The 26,140-nt window shown below is 41.2% G+C and overlaps 1 protein-coding gene across 3 annotated transcripts in view; it reads left to right on the top strand.

The window, feature by feature from the left end:
* The first annotated feature begins 1,030 nt into the window (after positions 1–1,030).
* LOC143290483 (LIM and SH3 domain protein F42H10.3-like) overlaps positions 1,031–26,140 on the top strand; it is a 57,557-nt gene continuing 32,447 nt past the window's right edge. For all 3 annotated transcript variants that reach the window (XM_076599976.1, XM_076599975.1, XM_076599974.1), the window contains exons 1-3: positions 1,031–1,218; positions 2,172–2,266; positions 5,389–5,473. In XM_076599976.1, the coding sequence (XP_076456091.1) occupies positions 1,150–1,218; positions 2,172–2,266; positions 5,389–5,473 (249 nt within the window). In that variant the 5' untranslated portion in view covers positions 1,031–1,149. The remainder of the gene's footprint in view (positions 1,219–2,171; positions 2,267–5,388; positions 5,474–26,140) is intronic.

Here is a 26,140-nt window from a genome sequence, read left to right as displayed (position 1 = left end):
CATGACTTGAGAAATAACCTTTATCACTGACCCCCCCCCACCCCTTGTCGATAGACCAATGCATGTACTCAGTGACAAAGAGTCAAATCCTCTCTCTCTCTCTCTCTCCGCTATCTCTCTCTCATACCACTGAGACACACACACACACACACACACACACACACACACACACACACACACACCCCTACCTATATACTATATATATATATATATATAGGTGTCTGTTTCAGAGAGAGAAATCTCATACCACTGAGATTTTTTTTTCGTGTGCAGTGTGTGTGTCTGTTTCATACAGAGCGAGACTGGAGAGAGACAGACAGACAGACAGACAGACACTGGCTGGCAGACAGCCTGCTGGACTGACCCCGGCGGAGACTCGGACTGACAACGGACAGACAGACAGAGACAGACTCGGAGACAGAGAGACAGCAGGAGCAAAAGTAAACAGATCGAAACTTTATTTTACAAAGCACATGTATATCAATGTCAAAATTATTTCCCTACAAAATGAATGATCCAAATACTCTACGAAGTTGAAGCCGCCGGCGGCCGGTACGGCCGAACATCGACGGACTGATCTCAGTGGATGTGATCTGCCGTTCGTCCGTCAAATCATGACGTGCACTCTTTTTTTTATTTTATTTTTAAAATTAACTTTTATTTTTAAAACATCGTTGTCGCCATGACAATTACTATAAACGAAATTGCCCTTTACTTTCAACTGATTTATGATATACTTTTTATTTCGTTATTATTTTTTTCATCTTTTATTTCTTTATTCATTTACTTAGTTAATGAGTTATTTATTTGTTTATTTTTTGTTCTTTCGGAAAGAAGCTTGTCTGATTACAATCCGTTATCAATTCATTAAATTTGAGGGAAGGGAAATAGTGAAAATAGATGAGTGAAGGGAAATTGTGCGAAACCGCACGCACAGTTTACAGTTCTTTTGAAGCCCTCTCTTTTGCACACGTCCCTTTAGCGATTTCGAGTCTGCCGGCAAGTAGCATTTTCTCAAAGGTGGATTTCCGTGCCCAAACATCGACATTTGCTCAAGAAAATTCAGGGGCGTGTTGGATCTTCTAGTGCGTTTTGTGTACCACAAGACTGCGTGAAACTTGTGCTGTTCGTTACTAGAAACCTACCAAAATGAGCAAGAAATGTGCAAAATGTACGAAAACGGTGTATCCCACCGAAGAACTGAAATGCTTGGACAAGGTAAGTTGCCGCAGCAATTGAGTGCGGTTTGACCCTCTACGTATGCCGTTACTTTTCGCGCTAATTACACAGGCAGTCGTCTCGCTTGCAGATCAAAACAGGCCGAAGCCGGCTACCGGCATTTGATTTTACGAGTACCCTTCATAGTAGACCACATTAATATTCTGTGAAGATATTCAGGCTTTGTTTGAAACCACGTTTCACCGCTTTTTGTTGAGGTGGGTGGGGTCGCTGTGTCTGGTGTTGAGTACCATTCACCTCGGTTATTCCAGTTTTGGGATCGCTTAAAGTGACAGTTTTAAGATCTAGACTTAGATATGACAAGTTCATCCGAAGTGACAAAAGCAGTGTATCAGTACAGATCACGTTAGTACATCCGCACAGCCAGTTCAGCTTCAAGTGACATGCACCAGTTCTAGTCAATGCCTGGGTTATGTTTTCAGTTTTGGTGTTCAAGCTCAAGAGTTGTGTGTTGTCATGGAATTCCATAAGTTAAGTAAAATTCCAAGAATTTAGTATAGATAAATAAATAAATAAACTATCAGTAAATATTTCATAATTTCAGTAAGAAGATGGCTTGTTTATGAATAAGCATTGGTTCAGAACAGACTATTTCCTGATTCCAGCATTGGGCAAACCCTAGTGTGGATGTATGTGGGGTAAAGGAGGCAGTCTTGAGCAAGATTGTAATGGCAGGTTAAAAAATGAAAAGATTTCAAATGAAACGTTTGCTGTGGTGTTGGGTGTTATTACCATTAGTCTGTTAGTATTACTGCCCATGGGTAACAAATGATCCCATTCTTGAATCACAAATGTATCATTTTGTATTGTTTGTATGAACCGAGACTCATCTTAGTCAAAGTTTGCTTTGACTGCTGAGTTGTATTTTGCATGTAAGGTAAGTAGTATACAAATTTGAACTTTTTTTCTTTAGTCAGTGCTGTTTGTTTCAGATATGGCACAAAGCCTGTTTCAAGTGCGAAGTGTGTGGAATGACACTGAACATGAAAAACTACAAGGGCTATGATAAACTGCCATACTGCAATGCGTAAGTACACATTGCTCCTGCATGAATAAATTTGAAATTGCATTCATTTAAACATTTTTAGCAGGTATTGATCATGCTGTAGAATAAGAATATTAAGATGCCTGGGTAGTGTTAGGAATATATCTCATTCTGCATCTGTGTGTCAAAGTTTCTTGAGACAAAATTTAACTGTTTAGAAAGGGAAGGTAGAATTAGGAAGCTGTTTCCTTGACAATGCCTCACAGTCTTCTTTATTTGTTAGAATAAGGGAAAGAAGGAAACTGTTTCCTTGACAATGTCTCATAGTCATACTCAGTCTCATTTGTTTACTTGTTAAAAATAAAATAGTTTCTACGATGGATTGCGGAAGATTATTTTATATGTTAACAGCATGGTGAGTGTTCTTTCAGTGTTGATTCATGTTTTATGTCAGTTATTCATATTTGATGATTTACTGAAATTTTGTTCTTGTATTCTTTTAGTTCTGAAGTAGGAAACACACACACACACAATTACACTTAAATTTTTAACAGTTCTACACTGAGATACCTGAAATCTACCTTTCTTTTCAAAGTTTTACAAGTGTATTTGGATGTGCGTGTGTGTATGCACACGCACACACACTCTCTCACAGACACAAACATACACTTAAATACACAAACATGCACGCATACAGATAGACACAAAACATACAAATTATACTCACATGTATTCTTGTAAATATTACACACATATATGCATTTATTACACACATACATATAGTAACATACACATAGTCTGCCACTGATGTTTAGAATTTATGTCAGACAAGTCAATCCTGCTGCTGTCAGTTGCAATGCATCAGTTCCATTTGGAAATATCTGATCACTGACGTATCAACTAGGCTTGTCATTTCTCTCATTCTGTCTCACCTTGATTACTGTAACTCTCTATTGTCTGGTTTGCCTGCTTCATTCATTCAGTCCCTTCAGTGCATACAAAACTCTGCTGCCCGACTCGTCCTCAGAAAGAAAAGATCTGAGCACATCACTCCTCTTTTGCAACATCTCCATTGTCTCACACAGAATAAACTACAAGATCAGCGCTCTATGTTATAAATGTATTCACAAATCTGCCCCTTCCTATCTTTGTGGCTGCCTTCACCTCTACACTCCATCTCGCTCTCTACGATCGCTTCGGATCCACTATGTTTACGCATACCCAGATTCAAACACTTCACTATTGGATGCTGTTCTTTCTGTCTCTGGACCTTGCATTTGGAATGAACTTCCTCTTTTGCTTCATCAGGTCTCCGCACTTGGTTCTTTCAAGTCTAGCCTTAAAACCCACCTCTTCATGAGATAGCCTCCCACCCCTGCCTCTTCCTTGTCTTAAGTTTCAGTTTCTTCTTCAGTTTTAGTTATGCATGCGTGTGAACAACTGGTGTAAAATTGCTTTGATTTGTCTCTGCACAAGATTCAGCGCCATATAAATACTATCAGTATTATTATTAGTATTATTACATAAACTGTACAACACACACACACACACACACTCTGTCTCTCTCTCTCTCTATACACACACACACACACATACACACACACTCACATACAGTATACACACATATATTACACATCACACACATACACACACACACACACACACACACATACACACAACACACGCACGCACACGCACACAGAGTTGTGTTTTTGGTGTTTTATATTTCAGTTGGATAGATGAAATAGGAAGAAATAGTATACAAACCAAGCAAGTTGTTCTTGGTACAAATACCAAACATGGATTGTGATTCCGATTGTATTTGAATCGTGTTAAGATCAAGATGTTTACTGAAAGAATTCATTTTAAAGTCATCAGTAATGATTGTTTAAGTCAGACTCTTGAGTTATGTGTTTTGAGAATTTGTTTCAGAGGCATCAGTGAAAATAATTGACTAACAGACCTGATTTAAAACTTAATGAAATTATGAGCAAGCTGCAGTACCTTTTGAGCACACTGGTTTCAGAATCAGACATCAGTAAATTGTTTGTAAAATATACACCAGCAGAAGATGAACAATATATATATATATCTTTGATAGTTAGTTCATGATGTGTTTTAACTGATACAGTGATTCAGAGAACTCTGAGTATTAATGAATATGTTTCTTGCTTTCACCTTCTCCCTTGTATCCATCTTTAATTGGTTTAAACTATAAAGAAGATTTTTTTTTTTTTTACTACCTTTAGGTTAGATTTTTTTTAGGTATTAGTTGCTTACACAAACTTAAAAGCAATTTATAATTTTTGAAATTTTCAGTGCCTGTTAATAAATATGATTAATATTAAGATGATAGTGTATGAAAAATCTCTGTTTCATATTATTATGCATATTATTGAGATCTATAGTTCGTCATCTTTATGGACAAAAATAAACAAAAGGTGCATTGTAAATAAAAATAGAAACCAGCAGTATGTATCTTGATTTCAAATGAATAAAAACAACAACAAAAAAAGAACACTTGGAAACAAACAGTATGAAAAACAACATAATAATGATATAAAAAGATTATTAAAAAAAAAGAAAGAAAAGAAACAGAGCACAAACAACTTGCAGTATAAGATAATTTCAGAGAAGACTGAACAAAAGTCTTTTTTGTCTGCTGTTTGCCAAGTTTTGTTTTAGGATTTGGCATGGCTGCAGGTATTTTATGGGGAGATGTGTGGGGAGACTGCCAGAAGGGGAGGAGAGGGAGTGAGTCTGTGTGTGTGTGTGTGTGTGTGTGTGTGTGTTTATGAAATAATATGTGTTTCATGACACCTTGGAGTTGATTGTGTATGTGATTTTTTTTTTAATATGTTGTATGCCTAATTTTACTGTTCTGCTTCAGTGCTTGTAAATGTATTGTAATGTTTGTATCACAGACTTTACCACTCTATTTCTCTCACTCATTACTGACTTAATACTGTTTACTACAGCATATAGATCTACTGATGTTAAGTTATTGGAAGAGTTTGAGACTGTGTTTCTGCCAGAAAGCATTTAGTTGAGAGCAGGTGGCAGACCCAGCACTGGCAGCAGGTTTGGTTTTGCCTGAAACATGAATGGTTCCGGTTTGTCGGTGTGTCCCTTTGTTGCAGTGGCTATGATGGTTTATTTTTCAGACATTACCCAACCACAAAACACACCCAGGTGGCGGATACTCCAGAATCCCGCAGAATAGCAGAGAACACCAAAATTCAGAGCCAGGTTGGTGGAGTTTGTGTGTGTGTGTGTGTGTGTGAGAGAGAGAGAGACTCTAGTCTATTTAAATATTATATGGGTATGTGCATGCATGCACATTGTCTGCCCCGGTGTAGTGTATGAAATCATTCTCTGCATGTGATTATTTAGTATTTAGACATTGTATGCATGGGTGCATATGCATTATTTTGTTTATCACAGTCAGGATTTGTTGGGGGACATTTGGTGTTAATGGAAAACCTGAAGTCCTGATACTGTGGTGAAGACTAAAGCATGATGAAACTTGAGCCATGGCAGCTATGAGTGTTTGCATTCACTGCAGTAATACTAATAGGGTACTTTTCATAACTTGTCAGCATTTGTCATGATCATATCATATGACTTGTAAATTTTTGTGTAAGTTGTTTGTCAATGTGTGATGGAAGTGTGTATACAGTGTCATACTAACAGTGTGTGTATGTGTGTGCACACATGCATGTGTATGTACCCAGTTGTGTGTGACTGTGGGGCAGAGAGACAGAGAGGGGGAGAAATTTCATCAATAGTTCATAGCATAAAAACCAGTATCAGTATAAAAAATGTTCTACTGTTAGCATGACTGGTTGATCTACTGGCAGGCAAACCTGATCATGAGTGCTTCATGCTTACTGTTTTATAAGAAAATGGGTGTGAAGCTCCTGATATTGATATTGCTTGTGGAATTATCAGTTTTGAAAAGAAATGAACATTTATTTATATTATTATGATTATTCAGCCGTCACTGAGTTAGACAGATGTTAAGTACCCAGTTACCCTTGTTGTCATGTTATGAAGTTTGTTATCTGGTGTTGATCTTGTGCCTGCCCCGTTGAAAGTATGTTGTCTCTGTATCAGATGATGAAAAGCTCTGTGATTATGCATGGTAATTGACATGGGTGTACATATGTGTTGGAAAGAGAAAAGTTTGTGTGTGTGTGTGTGTGTGCACATGTGGTTGTTTCAGTTTTATAATTCGGTGCATAACTCTGTGAATACCCTGAAGACAAGATACTAAAGTATGTTAATAGTAATACTCTGGATTCCTTGTCTTTTATTTTCTTCCTCAGGTAATTGCTTTGAAGAGCTGCCAGTATTTCACTGGGACTGTTAAATTTTCTTTTATAGTTATACTTGTGATCATGTGCATGCAGGTGTGCTCAGCAGTGTATACATTCAGATTCACAGAGGCTTGTACATGCATGTACATGAACTGTACACATTAACACAAGGGGGGATGGCAGGAGGTGGTAGATGATGTGTCTGCACTCTCTGATTTAATCTGCCAGATGGAATCTTTATCTGTCTGCCTTTCCAGTTCAGGTGTTTCTATACACTGCAACATTTTGCACCTGACATATTTTGTCACTGAGTAAACGTGGCTCACTTCCTCTTTCCTGCTTTTGGAAGGTTTCATTTATTATGTAGCTTTGAGACATGAAGGGAGTGTGTGGCAAATCATGTTTTTGATGGAAGATACTATAGCACTCACCCACATTCACATTAGTCACATGAAACATATTAAGACTAAGAGGAAGTATGGTGTTCAAAAATTCATTATCGTAATAATCAGTTGAGCATCTGTATGAAGGTCAAGAACATAGTGGATAATTTGCTAATGAGCTGAAGTGGATAAAGAGGAAGTATGTGGTTTGTGACGCCTGCAGTATTTATGCATGATATGATGATGGTAAAAGAATACTTGAGTTAAGGGTTGTCCTGTCTGAAAAAAGACCTGGTTCATGCATTTGTGGAAAATGGAATCCAGCCAAGTGAAACTTAGGGAAAAGAGCGCAAAAGAAAACCCACTGTGCTGTACCTCATCACACCTCACCCTTTTCACCCTTGAATGAGTGAAAGCCAACAATGCCAGCCCATCCAGTCTTACGGTCATCCAGTTACGGTCATCATCAGTCATGTAAAAATGAAGCTGAAATTATGGGGTAATTTTCTGGGGCATGCCTGCTTCTCTGCAACTATTCAGTATTAAATGCCCGAGGTGATTCACAAACAATGTGCAACTGTATGAATTCATCACCAGTGAAGCCTTTAGTTTCAAAAGTTTGCCTGTCCCATTGTTTGTTGTAACATAAGATGGTGTAGATTAGAATGGTTATTGTTCTGTGTGACAGTGCCTAAAGAAATTGTTCAGGGTCTGAATCAGCTCTGAAAATTTCCTCCTCTCCCCCTTCTGCCTACACAAGCTGCCAAAGGGGTTTATGTCTGTATGTGTTTACAGAATGAAGAGAGTACAGGTACTTGGCAGTGTCTGCTCTTCCACTTGTGTACACTAATTCAGGGAAGTTATGTGTACACTATTTCAGTTGGAATGTAGCTATGTCCTAATACAATTAAAAGCCCTCCCTGTTAGTATTACTCAGTCTTTGTTGTTATTGAGAGAGAGAGTGTGTGTGCGAGGAATGTGGTGGGATAGAGGAAGGAGTGGGCATGAACGATGGATGAACTGAATCAGTGCACTTGGTTGGCTGTGCCTGTGTTTGGAAGGGTTAGGGTTGGAGGGGTACCACGACCTGGGTGTCTGAGAGTCTAGACAGACACTTGGAGTTGGATAGGAATCGAAAGTAAATCAGATAGGAATTATTTGAATTTTCTTATTCTCTTCTGTTTTTACATGGACTGGAGTAATCAGTATTTAGTATATTTGTGGTAATGCCTCTGACTAGGTAGCATGTGTCCACGGGTTTGAGTCCTGTACAGTACACAGACCGGGATTTTGTTCTCCACCTTCCACAAGACCTTGAGTGGTGGTTTGGGTGCAAGTAATTTGGATTAGACAAAAAACAGAGGTCCTGTGTGCAGCATGCACTGGCTGCACAATAAAATTGTTGCTTGTGACATGGGTGGAACATTTTCCATGAGACAGTCACATTATACGGTTCATACAAGGCCTTAAAAAAGCTTTTGAAGATTTCTTGAAAAAGTCTTTAATTTAATAAAGATTAAAATTTGTCTGCCATTCATGCAGTAGTAAACCCAAAGCAAAAACCATGGCGGATTGAGTCAACAAGTGTCATTTCATCTGAATCATATGGGTTATTTCAAATTCTTGTCGTTAGATTGGATTCACTCGACTGGACTGCATCAGTACATGTCATTTTTTTTTCATATGCTTGTAATGCATGAACTGATGAAGGGTAACCCATTGGCAATATCTGTTATTCTGTTGGGAACGTTTTTAGCGAAAGAGGAAAGCAGTTTGCTGGATCATTCATTCTCCAGAGGATTTGAAGATGGGAACCTATTTTCTTTCCTGTGCACCAAGATCAACAGTTATGCTGAGAGGAGTTTTGGGATAGCAAGAGTTTTAAAGCTTTTTTTCTCCCACTTATTCTTTCTTCTTCTTTTTTCCTCCACACAAAACACTCTTCAACTGAAGGTCAATACATGTATACCTGAAGTGATGTTTTTGTAAAATCAGGTCCTGGCCGTTTTTCTCTCTTTCCAGCTTTCCCCATCTTCTCCCTCAAATGTTTTTACTCTCTCCTACCCTCAACTCTCTCATGAATACTTTCGTACCTCAGTTGCTTCAAACAGGAGCAACAGCTGTGACATCACCTGACGGAGTGCACAGGATATGATTTCGCTTGCTCTCTTTCTCTCTTGAGGAACAACATGGAGAGTAGGAAAGAGAGAGAGATTTCTCCACCCACTCCACATAACAACACTCCTCTTTTTTCCTCCTCCACTTCCGTCCCTGATCTACACCCCCCCCGCCCCCTTCCTCCCCACACCCCTACGACGGCGTATACCCCTTCTTCCCCCCCCCACTCCACCCCACCCCCCGCCCCCCAATCCCCACCTTCACTGCACACTCACGCAAGGTTTTCCTCGCCCTCCCCATACCACCACTTCCACCTCCGACACAGAGCCTCAAAGTACAAGTAGAGCTTCTGTGACTGAAATAGGCAAAAGGCGCGTGGCACGGTGTTGGCTACCGGCACGCTACCGGCACCCGGCGAAGAGCAAGAGAGTGGCTGGAAGAAAAAGGGGGAGGGGTGTGTGTGTGCGTGTGTGTGGGGGAGGGGGGGGAGGGTGGTGAAGAGTCGGTGGCGTGTAAGTGGAATCACCCCCACCTCCAAACCCCCGCTCCCCCTTCTGTCCAACTCCTCCCCCTGAGTCCCCCTCCCCCTCTCCCTCGCCAGGTGAATTTACCGTTCTTGTTCACCTGAACGTTCAGTACTGCTCTTCATGCCCGTTGTTTGTTGCTGGCGGTGATGATGAAATAAGGCTTTTGTTGTGTGGGTGTAATATGTGTGTGTGTGTGTGTTGGGGGTGGGTGGGTGGGGGTATGGTAAGGTGGTGGGTGGTGCTGTCTGTTGTTGTGATAAGGCTTTTGGTGTTGCATTACATGAATAACATCGACACTCTTCATTGTTTTTTTTATTTGTTTTTGTTTTTTCTAATGAATTTATAATTTTTTTTTATGTCAGAGTGAAAATTAAGGGTGGAGTTAAGGAGTTTCAGGGGTGATAATGATTTCATTTGATTTTTGAAGGACTGGTCTGTATGACTACATCTGTAGTACTTTTGATTTTTTTAACTAAAAAAAAAAAAAAAAAAAAAATATCATTTCATTCATTTTCAGTGATTGAGCAGCCACATAACATTAACAACTACACATTGAAAAGCTGCTCATGGAAATAAGGAAGAGATTGAATGAAAAGATGAAGTTGAACTTTATAGACCAGGAAATGAATCATTGTAGTATTGTACTGTTTACAGCAGCACAATATGAGCTGAGTGTTTAAAGCATCACACTTTCAACACAAGGGTCTGTGTGGGTTCAGTGGTTTGAATCTTTACAGCACATGGTGTTTTAAGAGTGGACATATTTCTACTCTCCCAGTTCAGCATATAATGATAAGGTGACAAATAAGTAGCTGATAGACCTAGTGCGTTAACGTTAACCCCTTTGTGCGTACATCAGTACATGTGTTATGCATGTGGAAGATCTGATATGCTTGTTTAATTAAAGTTTTTGTAATTCAGTTCATGTCAGTATTTATGCTTTTTCTCAAGGCCTGACTAAGCGTGTTGGGTTATGCTGCTGGTCAGGCATCTGCTTGGCAGATGTGGTATAGCGTATATGGATTTGTCCGAACGCAGTGACACCTCCTTGAGCTACTGAAACTGAAACTTATGCTTGAATTAGAATTCAAATGCACACAGCCACCTGCACCCCCCTTTCTTTTCTTTTTTTCTTCTTTTTTTCAACATTTGGGCGAAAATTGTCTTGCATTTGCACTAGTCTCAGAGAGTGAACATGGGATTTGCAGTGGTCCACAACCACAAGAAAAAACATGGTCATGTTTACTTTAATGATTCTCATTCTATAACTTAGAAATATGATTGGCCTACTGTGTCACAGCCTGCTGTTTACTTTTCTCTGACCCCCCAAACCCCCCCAAAAATCTGGTGGCCGTTATTATTTAGGTTGAAAAAAAGAAGCCTGGTATTGGTAATTTTGTCCAGTGTCCTAAATTCAGGAACCTATAAAATTTCACACAACATGTCATTTCTTACATGCTTTTATTGCAAAATGCACTGACATAATTTTCATTTAAGTAGGTCCCGAAATTTAGGATACTGAAACAGGACATGACCAGTATGTATCCATATTTTTATTCCAATGATGAAAGAAGACTGAAGAGCTGTGGACTGATGATAATTACATAATAAGTAATAACAACATGGTGAGACTCTCAGGGACAGGAGAGCAGCTACAGTATGGTTAGGGAAAAAGACTGGGAGAAAGCCAGAGTTAACTCCTTCCTGACATCACACTGTATGGGATCCTGAGTAGCCAGCCAGAGCCACTTAAGCCAGGAGGAGAGGGGGGGCCTACTGTTTGGAATTAGCTGTAGAGGAAGGGAGGAAGGAAGGAAAGGGGTTGGAGGGGGTTGGGGGAATCTGGGAAGCTGCATTGGAAGGGGAAAGAAGAGGAAGGGCACCTGGGATAGAGAAAGGGGATGGTTGGGTGCACACATGCAGAATGCCAACACACATAACCTGCATGTGTGCTTGTGTACACATGCACATGTATGTGTCCCTTACTCCATGCATGGGCTTATCCAAACACATACGCTGGTTTACATGTTCATGCATGTGTGTACATATATATATATATATATATATATATATATATTATATTTATATTTATGTGCGTGCGTGTGCAAATACACATGCATGCGCGCACACACATGCATGCACGCACGCACGCACGCTCTCTCTCTCTCTCTCTCTCTCTCTCTCTCTCTCTCTCTCTCTCTCTCTCTCAATGATGTATACAGAGAAAGACAGACAAATCAACAGGGAGAATGGGGGACTCTTGGAAACTGAAGTTTTGGATTATTTGATATAGCCTGACAGGAAATGAGAAAACCAGAGAAGGAAAAGCAAGAGACAAGGTCACTTAGTCATGTGATCCAAACTGGATCCGAGTCAATATTAAGAAATGATCCCTGTGTCCATAAACCATATAATTATATGTATACAATATACGTGTGTGGTGTAAGCATACATATACATTACACATGAATAACATGTATGTACACTCCCATATAGTGTATACCTTCTGCTGTGTTTTTTTCTGCACTTGGTGTTGACCTGTTCCATTGATTTTGTCAGCACGTGACAGCGACCTACACCTGTAATGTCATGGGAAGAAGATCTGTGGGCTGACTGGCATGATCAGGAGCGAATTGACCTGCCTGTCCTATTCCCTGTCTGCCCTTGGCCTTACTGGTGGCTTTCATTGTGATCACTTGTGCCGTTTTTTTTCCAGTTTTAAAGAAATCGTTGGGGAAAAGGTTGAGATAGGGAAAGCTCGCTTTGTTTGTGTCTTTAGAGAGACACATAGAAAGCAGCGATTTCTTATTTCTTGTAAACCTGTAAAGCAGTTGTGATAGTGCTTGGATGCGTGAATGCAGCAGTATATTTGCACTGTTTGAAAATCCATTGTAAACAACTATATAAGCCCTTTCTTTTTCCCTTTTTTTTTTTTTCTTGACTTGGTTGAAGGTCTAGAGCAGTTTGAGCTTCTTGGGTAGCTTGCTTCTTGGTCTGAACCATGTGCATGACATTGATGACACATCACAAAGAGATGGGAAGCTAAGATTAAGAGGTCACAATGCTGTGACCTTCGGTGATCCTGAGGGTCAAGGTCATTAGTTTCTTTCACATCTTGTGACTGATATAAGATATCCACTCATGACTGGCTGGATGGTCTTAAGTTGTGCTCAACATCACAAAAGAGGCCAGCCATGTTGTTAATGTAATCAAGAAAAATACTCTTCAGATAGGCATTTGCACATGATCAAAACACACACACACACACACACACACACACACACACACACACACACACACACACACACAGAGCACATACATGGATGCTTACAAACTGGTGTGTGTGTGAGTGAGTTTGTCATGGTGTTGTTAACGATGTGTATGCACATTTACAATTAATATCATATAAGTGTATTATGTATCCCTGTCATTAGCTTGTATGTTTTTGAAAAGATGTGTCTGAGAGACTGACAGAACAAGACAAAAAGTATGTGTGGTATATATATAGAGAGAGATTGAAACACAAACATTATTTCTGAATTGTGCCAGTCACATTCCCCCATAACAAAATAATTCTTAGAATTATTTCAGTTGAAAGCCTAGTATCACACAGACACACATCACAGGAAATCGATTAACATGTTATCAGGCGTTTTTAAGTGTGGGTGGACACACAGCTTGCTTGTTGTTTGTGTTTGGGCACAGAGCAGGGAGAAAAGAACTCAGAAGTGTCTGGCATTTAATCTCAGGAGGTATGGAGAGGGAGAGAGAGCAGGGCTGGAGGCTATTTAAGGGTTAGGGGAGAGGGATGGGGTGCGGATGGAGGAGAGGACATGATGGAATGTCAGAGTGAGTAGGTGGGTGGGGGAAGATGAGTGCAGGAGGGTGGTGGGTCAAGTTTTGGAACAGGTTGGAATTCATTGGGGGAACGCCAGGGTGTTGTTTCTGTCTGGTCGGTTTCTGCTTTAATTGTGTCGTTTGTTTGGTTTGCCCTCAAAGGCGGTTGTGGTGGTAGTCAGTGGTTGGTTGGAAGTGTTCATATACAGTTAGTACATTTATACTTTTGTGTTTGGAGGAGGTGGGAGTTATGTACAAGTGAGGGGTTTGGAGGTGAGAGAGAGAGAGATTCCTTCGTTAGAAGAGAGAGAGCTCTAGAGAGAGTAGTGTTACTTTCACTTATGTGAGTATGACCCATAGGACTCACCCACTTAATTCAGCTCTGCTGAGATTGGCAGATAGAATAAGGAAGTGGAGGTGTTTGCCCCTAAGCAGAGGAGGGGAGGGCTGTGGTCAAGCTGTGTCTGTTTCTTATAATCCTAATAGTTGTATGATAATTTTGTTGAACTGTGTGTGTTATTTGAAGAATATGTTGGAGTACGGTGACAAGTGAGGCAGGCGATATTGTGTACTAGAGGTGAAACATTCTCACATTGGAACATACGCACTGACTTACGGCAAACTAATTTGTGTTCTGAGAGTGAGAGCAAAACTTGGCAAGTTTTCTGCTCTACAAATCTGTGTAGAATGAATAAGAAACAATATTTCTTTTAGGTGCACGAGAAGGAATCTGACCCTGGGGTACAAGAGAAGTTTGAGTCAACTGTCAGGCTTTGATTTGTGGGAAGGTGGGGGTGGAGATTGATGAGGGAAAGGGAGGGTTGGCGTTGGCGGGCGGGTGGGGGGGGGGGGGGGTAGAGGTTTAATCTGTCATAAGAGCTGGGGGAAAGGAGGGAGGTGGGGTGAGGATATTCTACATGAAAATAGAAGTGTGATTAAAAAGAAGAAAAGGAAAAAAAAATATGCAAAGGACAGCTGACTGCATCCCCCCCCCCCTCACCACCCCCATATTTCTTGACTGATAGTAACAGGTTGTCATTATTGATACTCAGTCATTGTGTCATACAGCATTTTCCTTGTTTCACATGAAGAGGACAAGGTCACATTATCTCATGGATGAGGTCTGGGTTTTCCCCTAGCAGTCAGATTCAGCTGAGCACCAAAGAAACACAATATCAGTTTCATTTGTTAGAGATTTATTTTGTTCCAGTTTTGAGAAAGCAAGACAAAGTATGCATACTGAGAACAGACTTTTTAAATCCATTGACTGAAAAAAAAAGAATATAAAAAAAGATATCAATTTGTTTATGACGGTGGGTTGATTGTAGAGGGTGATGGGCACTGTTGCTGAGTAGTTGAATGTTGCATTTTTAGTCTGAGAATCTTGGGTCCCATCCAGGTAACACTTAAGGTTCTGCAAATTGCAGTTCGGTGAGAGGTGACAACTGGTTAACTTATTCTCTGTTGAACTGGAGCGTGTATGTGTGCATGTTCACTTTCATGCTTGCATATCTGTGTGTGTGTGTGTCACTGAGAGAGTGAGACAAGAGTTGACACTCCCACACCACCATACAGAACCAGTTTCAGAGTCAAGGCAAAGTCCAGAGAAGAAAATGCATGTGGATTCAGGCCTCAGACTGCTGGAAGCTGTAAACAACACTCGCACAGCAGAAATAAAGGAGACCCCCCCCCTCCCCATTCCCCCACCACCACCCCTTTTCCTCTTCTCCCTCAAACTCCCACTTGCTCTCCCTCCCCCCCCCCCCCCCTTTTTTTTCAACCTACAATCTGCAATAATACCCCCTCACCACCTCCCCAACCTGCTCTCTCACCAGTCCTGTGCATGGCGTATTTTAGGCCTAACTGCGTCGTGTGAGCTTAGAAGTAGGGCTGCCACATCACGGCACTGAGTGTTGGTGTGTGACAAATGCGGCTCCTGTCTGCCCTGGTGACTGTCCCCTCTGTTGTTGATGGTCGTTTCGCTGCGGTCACATGTATTCGTATGATCAGACTCCTACTTCTACTAGTACTACCGTACTACTCACTGAACGACATACCAACATGTATGCTACGCCTAGATAAGAGTGCTATGGTATGTTGTACACACACTGCAAGCCTTCTTCTCTCTGTTGTGTGCGCAGTCTTGTTTGTGAGACTCTGTGTGTGTGTGTGTGTGTGTGTGTGCGTGCGTGTGTGTGTGTGAATGGGTGAGAGGAGATAGCGTGGGGCCTACAGCTTTTTGGAGGAAGCGTTGGGGTTGATCTGCAGTCAACAGCGGGCTTGTGTGCGTGCGTGCGTGCGTGTGTGTGTGTGTGTGTGTGTGTGTGTGTGTTCAAAGAAGAAAGGGAGATGGGAAGGAAGAGAAGCTGGGACACAGAAGAAAGCAAGGAGAAAGATAGTTCAGATACCAAGAAAAAAACCAACTACATTGCGTTGCAGTCTGAGTACCTCAGCAGCTTCAGGCAAAAAAAAAAAAAAAAAAAAAAAAATGTGTGTGCGCATGCATGTGAATAAATGAATGAATGAATGGAAAAAATATTAAAATAGATAAAAAGAAAGTTACAGTCCTGAACCTTCTCCTCTTCCCTTTACTACCCAGCCCCTCCTTCCCCACTCCCTCTTTCTTCCCTCCCCCAAAGCTGCATGCATGCAGCTGGAGAGTTCTGTAATTTATGAAGAGACCCAAGGGTTCTGCTGCCTCAAGTGCCTAGCCTGGTGCCACAGTTTGTGCTTGCGTGCGTGCGTGTGTGTGTTTGTGTGTGTGTGTATGTGTGTGTGTTTGTGTGTGTGTGTGTGTGTGTGCATGTAAATGTTTGTGTGTGTGTGTGTGTGTGTGTGTGTGTGTGTGTGTGCAAGTTCCCTACAAGAGGCCTGTATGTGTTAGTGGGCTATATTGTGTGTGTGTGTGTGTGTGTAGAGCAAGAAGATACCAGTTTTTGTCTTCTTTCCACTATCCCTTCTCCTCCTTTCCTTCTCTCATCCAGTCTCAGAAGTAATTCCTTTGGACTCGGGGAAAGAAAAGTGAAACTTACTTCAAGAAGATGAAAATAGAATGGAGGAATTGGAGGGGAGGGGGTGCAGGGCAATGGGATCTGGAACAGGTGGTGGTGGTGATGGTTTAGGTTTGAAATTGAGTGTGTGTGTGTGTGTGTGTGTGTGTGTGTGTGTGAGTGTGGTTAAAAAAAAAAGCACATTGTTTTTCAGCATTGTTCTCCCAGTAGGCAGTTGTAGGGGGGGGGGGGGGGGGGGGGGGGATGATGTTGGTGAAGAAGTTTTTTTACTGGTTCAGATAAAGAAAACCTTTGTTAGTATGTAGGATTACTTTGAAAGATGAAGTTATTAACTAATTGTTTTATATTGTAAGTTGATATACGAGAGCTGCTTTCTATCTTTATGCATGTACATGTATATTATACACATGCATACAACTTTACAAGCACACACACACACACACACACACACACACACACACACACACACACACACACACACACACACACACACACACACTCACTCTCTCTCTCCTCTCTTTCTCTCTCTCTCCCCCTCTGTCTCTTTCGGTCTCTCTCTTTCTCAGGAGTTAGGAGGATATGGAAGACAAGGGGTTGGGGTGGGGTGGGTAGGGGGGAACGACAGAGAGATTCTGCATAAGTGAACAAAAATGTTGCCAAAGTATGAGACATTGACTGAGATAAAAATGGATGGTGAACCAGTTTCCTAGCATGTGGTGTAATTTAAATCATATTGCGAAAGCCTTTTTGATAAATCAAATGTGTATGTCTGAGAGGCTGTTTCGTGTATGCTGGGTTACACGGTAAACAGCATCAATTGATCTGCTATGATGCAGTTCACTCTTGACATGTTTATAATGTGTGTGTGTGAGCCAGTGATCGGCCTGCTTAAATCACAGGTGTGCGAGCGCAGCACACACACACACACACACACACACACACAAAACAAACTAACTTAGTCAAATGTAGCAGAGGATAGACACTGAGTCAGATGAGAGACATGCAGAAAAAAAACTGCACTGCTTATACAGTAGGAGAGAATAGACACTGGCTGACTGAGTCAAATGAAAGATAGGCTTTGGTTTTTACTTTAAAAAAAAAAGTGCAGCAAAGAATAGACACTGAGACAGTTTAGAGACCTATGTGAAACCATCCCTGTCTGTTGGAAGACTTGTTCATCCATCAGGAATTCCGAACTGGTGGATCCCCTGCCAGAAACTGTTTTTGGAAGAGAGGGAGAGAAAGTCAGAGAGAAGTAATGGAAGAGAAGGAAGGGAGGAAAGGAGGGAGAAAGAATGGGAAAGACAGGTCTACAGAAGGGAGGGGGGAGAGAGAAAGAAGGAGGGGTGGGGAGAGAGAGAAAAAAGGAGAGAGAGAGAGAATGTGGTGCTGATGGATAAGGATTACAGAAGGGAGTAGGAGAAGGGGTTAGCAGTTATAGTCTGAGAGCAGGGGTGGGTGGGTGGGTGGATGTAGGTGAACAGGGAGGTTTGGGGGGGGTGGGGGTGGGTAGTTACAGTCGATATCCTATTGAACCTAGCCCACCTGTAATCCTGGAGTTTACCTTGACAGTTTGTGGCTTCGTGTTCTTCATCTTCAGCCTCCTGCCCTTTCTTGTTCTGTGGGCGTAGGTAGACCTGGAGATCAATAGCGCTAATTTGATTTTCTGGAGCAATCTCAGTTTTCTGTCATCGCTGTCTCGGCCTCTGTGTCAGAGTGTGTCTCTGTCTGTCTCAGTGTGTGGGTGTCTATATAATTGTGTGTGTGTATGTGTGTGTGTGTGTGTGTGTGTGTTTTCACTCTTCTTCTTTGAATTTCCTACTCCGTATCTGTCTTTTGCTCTTTCTCTCCTTCCCCTCTTCCCCCCACATCCCCACCCTTAAGGTTTTTTGTTTGGTTTTTTTTTAAACCAGCAGGCAACATAATTATTAGAGAATGTTGCTGCATGATTTATTGAATAAAAAAAAAAGAATGAAAAAAAAAGAGTTAACACTTCATCAAAGTATTCTATCTAATTAGCATGCAAGAGGTTTTTGAAAATATACCTTTTTGATAACACTAAATTACAGTATTAGAATTTCTCTCTCTCTCTCTCTCTCTCTCTCCCTCTCTCCTTCTCTCTCTCTCTCTGTCTCCCTCTTTGTCTCTGCCTTTCTGTCCTCTCTCTCTCTCTCTGTCTCCCTCTTTGTCTTTCTGTCCTCTCTCTTTCTCTCTCTCTTTCTCTCTGTCTCCCTCTTTGTCTCTGCCTTTCTGTCCTCTCTCTCTGGTTCTCCAAGTCTACAAATACCACCCCGTTCCCCCCCACCCTTTTCCTTCACCACAGCCCCTCCCATTCTCCTTCAGCGGCCACCCCACCCCCTTCCCCTCACACCCTGTTAACTGCAGTGGCATTGGGCAAGCAGTCGAACCAGTGTTGTGAACAAAAAAGCCTGTATATTTTATAATCAAGTTGTGGTGGTGGTGGTGGTGGCAGCAGTACTAGTAGTAATAGTACATACCATGGGCAGAGAGGGGGAAAGGAAACAGCAGCAGGGGAAGACTGGGGGGGGGGGGGGGGGGGGGGAATTTATGCATGTGAAGTGAGAATGGAAAATTCCACTCATTCTTAACCTAAAAGTGGCCATAGCTAGCACGCTGTGTTGGTGTTGTGGGTTGTTTCAGTGTGATCTGCAGCTGGAGGGAGGTTCAGATTGTAGGATGATTGTTTTGTCTTTAAAAGAAGTTATAATAATGGTATGGTTGTAGAACCAAATTGTGGTCTTATAAAGTTGAGTAAGTTGTATAGATCCAGTTCAAACCTCATTTCCTTGGTGCTGTTGCCACACATGTAGATAACACACACACACACACACACACACACACACACACACACACACACACACACATATGTTGGCATTCACACACACACACACACACACACACACACACACACACACACACACACACACACACACACACACACTTTGCAGTCAGGCAGCACCATTAACAGTAGCTGAGCACACCTGTATCATGTCTGACTGGCTCACCTGTGTAATGTCAGACGGCACCTGTCTTGGCTGAGCTGTGCATGTCTTTCCTCAATCCCAACTCCTGCTGATTCAGGAATTCCCTCAACAGACAACCACCCTCCACACCACCACCTCTCCTTCCTTCATTCCCTTCCCCACTTTTCTCTCCTCTCCCAATCCAATAACCAGTGAGCCTGAGGCCTCCTGCAGCCCCTGTGTGTACCCCTGTGTGTATTGCAGTGGGTTTTTCATTTTGTGTTTACTGTTCTTTAAAAAAAAAAAAAGAAGTTACTTTTCATATGGAGTGGTGGCTTAGAGGTAACAGGATGGCCTAAGAAGCAAGAGAATCTGAGCGCATAAGTTTGAATCCCACACTCTCCTATATTTTCTTCCTCTTTTCAAGACTGAGTTGTACTTGTAACACATCTGCCTAAGAAGCAAGAGAATCTGAGTGCACAGGTTTGAATCCCACATTCACCTATATTTTCTCCTCCCCTCCCCCCTTCTAGACTGAGTTGTGGTGTGGAGCCAGTCATTCTGATGAGATGCACTTAGCGCACATTAAAGAACTCACTGAAACAAAAGGGTTGTTCCTGGCAAAATCCTGTAGGAAAATCCACTTTGAAAGGAAACAAATGCATTTGCAGGCAGTAAAAAGAAAGTACGGGTGGCACTGCACTATAGCAACATGCTCTTCCGGAGGCCAGCAGCCTGAATTTCACATCTGTTGTGACAAAGAATTGGTAGAGATAATATTATTACAATTATGATATTACAGTGCAGTGTATAATTTGTTAACTAGTGGGAGTCTTTTTGGGTCGACAGTGTTGCATTGTGTGTGACATAATTGCATGCAAACCAGAAGCTGGTGTCATTTCCCCACTTTCCATTCAACATATCTTTTTTTCTAATGATAGTCTGTCATTGTTTGTGCTCAGTATTAAAAAGAGTATGTTTGTTTTATACTAACAGAGTGTATGTATTGTATTGTTATTAACACTTGTTTTTCTCCACTAGTATGCAGTGTGGAAAAAAAAATGGTATAGATTATAAATATATGTCCAATTCCAAAGCTGCTGACCGTCTTTCTCCTCCTCTTCCTCCTTCTCCCCCCCCCCCGCCCCCCCTCCCCTGTCTTCGTCTTCTGCTCTCCAATGTCCCGCCTCAGTCTCCAGACCTTTTCACCCAATTACCAGTCCTTTATCTTCCTTCCTTCCTTCCTTTCCCACTCCACCCCACCCCCAACCTCAGTCCACTTCACACTACTTTATCTTCCTTCCTTCTTCGAACTGATCAAACAAAACCAACAAAGGCCCACTCTGTAGGACAACATAAAACAACTCCACAGCCCAAGGGTGGAGACAGTGGTGCCTGCCTGTGGTCAGGTGGCAAGGTCAGGGAGTTAAACAAAAAACAGACTGGTGGAATCAGCCAGGCAGCTAATGGTGTTTTACTGTTGTGTGACCTTACCTTACCTTCGATTCACTCAGGCCTGACTGACATTTGGGGGGTTAGGGGGAGGGGGAGATTAAAGTGACCCCATGGCTGCCTGCCCTGGCCCTGTCTAGTTGTTTTGTTCATCTTCTGCAGGCTGCAACTCCTGCATTCACTCGTGTACATGTTTGTGTGGGTTTGTTTTTTATTTTATGTGCATGACCATTTTTAATTACCCAGCAATGTAGGCAGCCATACACTGTTTTCAGGGATGTGCATGCTGGATATGTGCTTGTTTTCACAACCTGCTTGATGCTGACAGGGAGCAGTGGATCTTTGACATGGTCATTAATGTTTTTTTTCTTCTGCATGTGTATACATACTAACTTGAGGGTTCTTTCAGGCACAAGCAGGTCTGTACATCCATTGACCTGGGAGATGATTAACATCTCCACCCTTAACCCACCAGGCACTGTGACAAGGGATTCAAACTCAAGATACTCAGATTGAAAGTCCAACACTTCTTGGCAGCCACTTGGTGGTTGCTCCCATTGCCCTTGCCTTGTGTCTTTTTGCCATCTGATGATGTGTTGGCCTTGAGAATCAATACCATAATTAATTATGTGGAGTCTGTCTTAGCTTTGACTCCACCCTGCTAGGAAAGCATGTGATAGTGTCTGCTAAATCCAGTCTTGATCACAACCGCTGTAACACATGTATACATGTGTGATGTGTGTACAAAGTTTCCCACATGTGTATTTCTGTTCTTTTTACTGTTTTAACGTAATATTTGAATTATATAAAACAGAAAAAAAATAAATAAATAAAAGGAAGAAGAAATGTTTATCACAGTTGGCTTTACTGTCAGTTTTTGTGCAGTCTCATACATTGTTTAAAAAAAAGACATTTTATTTCAGATTTAATGTTTGATTGTTTCTTGAAGAAATTTCCTTATTTCAGTTTTGAAAATTATGGGCCTGTCATGTGATGAGAAGTTGGTGGCAGAGCACATCTCTTTTTAAATCAAAAAAAAAAAAAAAAGACATGTTGTGCAAATGGTTTTGACTGTTATTGAGTTAGCGTTTCATCCCTCATTTTGAGTCTGTTGTTGAATTTGACTAGATGATAGATCTGCAGAAAAGATAGTGTAAACATTGCATGCGAAACTGGCTTATTCGGATTCTGCCTCAGACAGGCTTATTTATTTACACTTGTCCATATGACAGGAATGTGCTACACACTTTCATCGACTCACGTTGTGTACAAATGAGATACGTGTATGTACACACACACACACACACACACACACTTCAATCCCATATCATCTCTGCTAATCAGAATGTTGCTCAGCCACTGCTGTAGACATCAGTGTTGCTTCTGCTGCTTTATTCAGTTCTTTTTGATGGCATAGTCACCACAGCTTGCTAGCACTGCTGCTGATGCTGCAGCTGCTGCCATATTGCTGTCGATAGAGGAAATTGGAACATTTGCAATTGATTTGGCTTTTCTGGGGTTTTTTTCTATTTTTTTTAAAATGCCATCTTTCTTTCTGTGTCTGCCATTGCCATAATGTCACAGGTGTTGGCTCTGCTGACTTGTGTTGTAGACTGTTATTTCACTTACTGCTGTTCTGATTGCTGCCTCTCCTGTTTACCTACCTATCGTAATAGTGCTCACTAGTATTTAGACATGTTGGTTTTGCTGTTTCTACTTACTTTTGAGAGTTGCTGTTGCTGTTACCCTGTTCCTGCTTCCCTTTCTCTCTCTCTTTCAGATTCTGGGTGTGTGAAGGCGAATACAGGTGTTTATTGTTATGTGTTAAGAAAAAGAAGAGTTTGATATTGTTAGACCAAAAAAAAAAAAAAAAAAAAAGAAAGTTAGTTTGTCATTGGTGAACCAAATGCAGTAACTTGAGTAAGAGAGTTTTTTTTTTTCTTTTCATAAATATTTTATTTGGAAAAGAAATACTGTGGTATTACCATAACAAACACAAACCATGGGAAAGGCATGAAAACAAGAGCCCTTTTTATTTTCTCTTTCAAAGCTATATTTTTACTCTTCTATGCTATTGAAGTGAGAGTGTGACTTGCTATTGAAGTGAGAGTGTGACTTGTAATTTATTTGTCACAGTTTTCTCTTAGAACTGTGGTGCCTGGGAAGCAAGCAGGATATAAGTGACTGTAACTTTGGTAGAGGTGATACTGACAAAGTTGAAAAAAAAAAGAAAAAAAAAAAAGAAGTCTGAGCTGGATTTGGCTAGGTTGAGTTGACTCGACCTGTTTGGACTGGCTTTCTTGTCCATGTTGCTCAGATGGCAAGAACTAGTCACAAGTGCCACAAGACCTTTTTCAGAAATTCATTTGTTTGGACCTCAACATGTGGTGTGTGTGTCACTGAGTGTTGCATATGTGCACGAGCGCGCACATGCATGTGTGTGTGTGTGTATACCTGCATGTGTTTATGCATAAGTGCGTGCACAGGTGCGCACATGTGAGTGTGTGTGTGTGCATGTGCATGTGGTTCTTATACTCATGGATTTTGTTTGCCTGCCAGTGTATGACAATCAGTATACATGCATGTCTATGTCAAAGAGAACTAGCCAGCCTTTTCTCAGAAAATGCTCACAGACCTTATTGCTGTAAGTGGATCTATTTTTATGAACTGAAAGGGGTCTGGGAGGGAAAACCTTTTTGTGTACATTATCATCATGTGATCTGGAACTACTATGCAGCTTCATATGCACTGTGAACCTTTATACTAGTCTCATTGTACTGTTGTGAACTTTTCTGTTCGGTTCACTTTTGGAAGGAGGTGTTTGTGTGAAAGTTCACATTTGGTTGTGCTCACACAGCACACACATAGAAATAAACATGAGCGGATGCACACACACGCACACACACACACTCACACTCACACACACACACACACACACACACACACAGACGCACATGCGCACATGCCCACATTCACATACATGCATGCATGCACACAGGCATGTGGAAAAAAAGGAGTATGTTTTTAAGGGTTTGTAATAGACAAAGAATACTTTATATACATATTACACATGGAAGTGTGTGTGTGTGTGTGTGTGTGTGTACTTTCCAGATCTTTCTGTGGCAGCAATGCTGAAATGCTCCTGTCACAGGATATTTATAAAACAATGAATGAATGTTTTTGTATTATATGTAACATGGTCAGTATATGGGCATGATGTACCAGTATGTTTTTGTCAGTATGCCCAAAAAAGAAAATTGGAAATCAAAGCGAAGTTGGTCCAAACTCTGAAGATTGCTGTGAATGTGACCATTATTGTAAAACCATTGTGTTGATCCCTTCTTACTTCCAGAATAGAGCTTCACATTTCTACAGTTCAAAACAGACCCAGAATTGAATGAAAACCAAACAAGTAATGATGAACGTTGTCATCTGACTAGACCTGTAAAGCTGTACAAAACTAGACTTGAAATGAGGTATTGACTATAATTGAGGCCAAAGTTTTAAAATTGTGGAATTGAAAGGGCACACAATTATGCATGTCAAGATATTTGCATGCACTGTTTGGGTTGGGTGAGTTCATTGATTGGTGTACTGCGTTGGAGGGAAGGGATAAAGAATTTTTTTTTTTATTGTTTAACTGAGGGGCCAAAGAGCTGGGTTGTGGGTGAGTTCTTGAGAGAGTCACCTTTTGAAAACAGCGTGGGAAAAGGATAGGATTTCTCTTGGTGGGTACTTTTGGTTTTGCTTGGGGCCGATGGAACTTGACACTGACAGTTTTAGCTTTTCCTTCCTCTCTGTGCTTTTGTTGTTGTTTTTTAAATAGACACCTATCCATTATGGGAAAACAGATATAATAGGATACACATCGACACATGTGCACACACACACACACACTCTCAGTGGAGGACAGCCCTGTTTAAATGTTATGATGTACGCATGTAAGTGAGATGTTCTGTGGTCCTACATTTATGATTATATGAGCAAACAGCATTTCAAATCATACTTAATTCATAAACCAAGGTATTGTTTGTTGATCATTTGATTTGTGCAGTTGTACTTGAAGGTCATCACCTATTTTGGTTATGTTGTTTACTCACTTTTTGTGATCTTGAATTACTCCACGCTACTTTTCCTTCTTTGTCTACCTTGGTAAACTACAGCTTCCACATTCATAACTTCCTATTAAATCTGTCTGTGACACACATAGTGACTGTGAGTGGGCTTTTATGTAAATGACTCATTCCTGACGTTTACTTTATGTGGGTGCATGCAGGGTGTGTTTTCTTTTCCGTACCCCACCATCTGCTGATGTGTGTGTATGTATGTGTGTGCCATATGAAGGCAATAAAGTTGCCGGCATGTCTACACCTATGTTTATCTTCAATATTTTTGAAAAAATGATAAAATATATCCATGATAGGATTGAAACTAAGGCCCCTTGATTGACCAACACACTGGATTTGAACCAAGATCACTCATATTGCAAGACAGGGGCTGTTGTGCCTGTTGACTGTATGTTAAAAGGAAGGAGGTGCTGAAATATGCGTGACATGTACTTGTATGCAAAACACATGCGATATTAAGTTGGCATGCATTGACTTCAGGCACAGGCATGATGCCTGTATGCACACCGGAGAACACATGACAGAGATGCTCAGTCACAGACATGCATCAGATAAAATTTTACTGATGTTATTTGCAGGACATATGATTGTAATGCACTCTCTCCTGTCATTCTTATACATGTTTCACTGTGTGAGTGAAATGAGGGATTTGTGCAGGAGTGTGTGAGTGTGGGAAGGGAGGGAGTCTTCCTGAGTGAGTGTATGCATGTGTGTGTGTGACCTTCACACCACCTTCCCCACTCTTGTCACTTCACACACACCCACACCAACCCCACGCCCACTATGTAGATGACAGATAATGATACATTAAGTTCAACAGAGAGAAATAACTTAAAGCCATAAATATGTGGAATTGACAGTGGTCACAAAATTTGTTGGGATAAACGGTCTTGGTGTCAGAAATCACAGCTATCATCACGGAAAATCATGTGATTGTCGGATTTATTTTTTTATTACTGGCCCAGTTGTTCAGTTTTGTGGAATAATGTGTGTTTGTGTGTATTTCAGAGGTCTGCAGCATCACTGGTTGTGTCTTTGTATTTTACTGTTTTTACTCTGTGTATAATGTGTCATTGTGTGTGTCTGTCTTGCCATCTGAAGTAAATGTTTTGGTTCAGTTTGTCTATCCCTTCCTCTCTCTCCATCCCTGTGTGTGTG

This window comes from Babylonia areolata, chromosome 15, assembly GCF_041734735.1.
Source record: "Babylonia areolata isolate BAREFJ2019XMU chromosome 15, ASM4173473v1, whole genome shotgun sequence".
Classification (NCBI taxonomy): domain Eukaryota; kingdom Metazoa; phylum Mollusca; class Gastropoda; order Neogastropoda; family Buccinidae; genus Babylonia; species Babylonia areolata.
The sequence above is the reverse complement of the archived record's forward strand: the minus strand, read 5'-3'. Positions and strand labels throughout refer to the sequence as shown.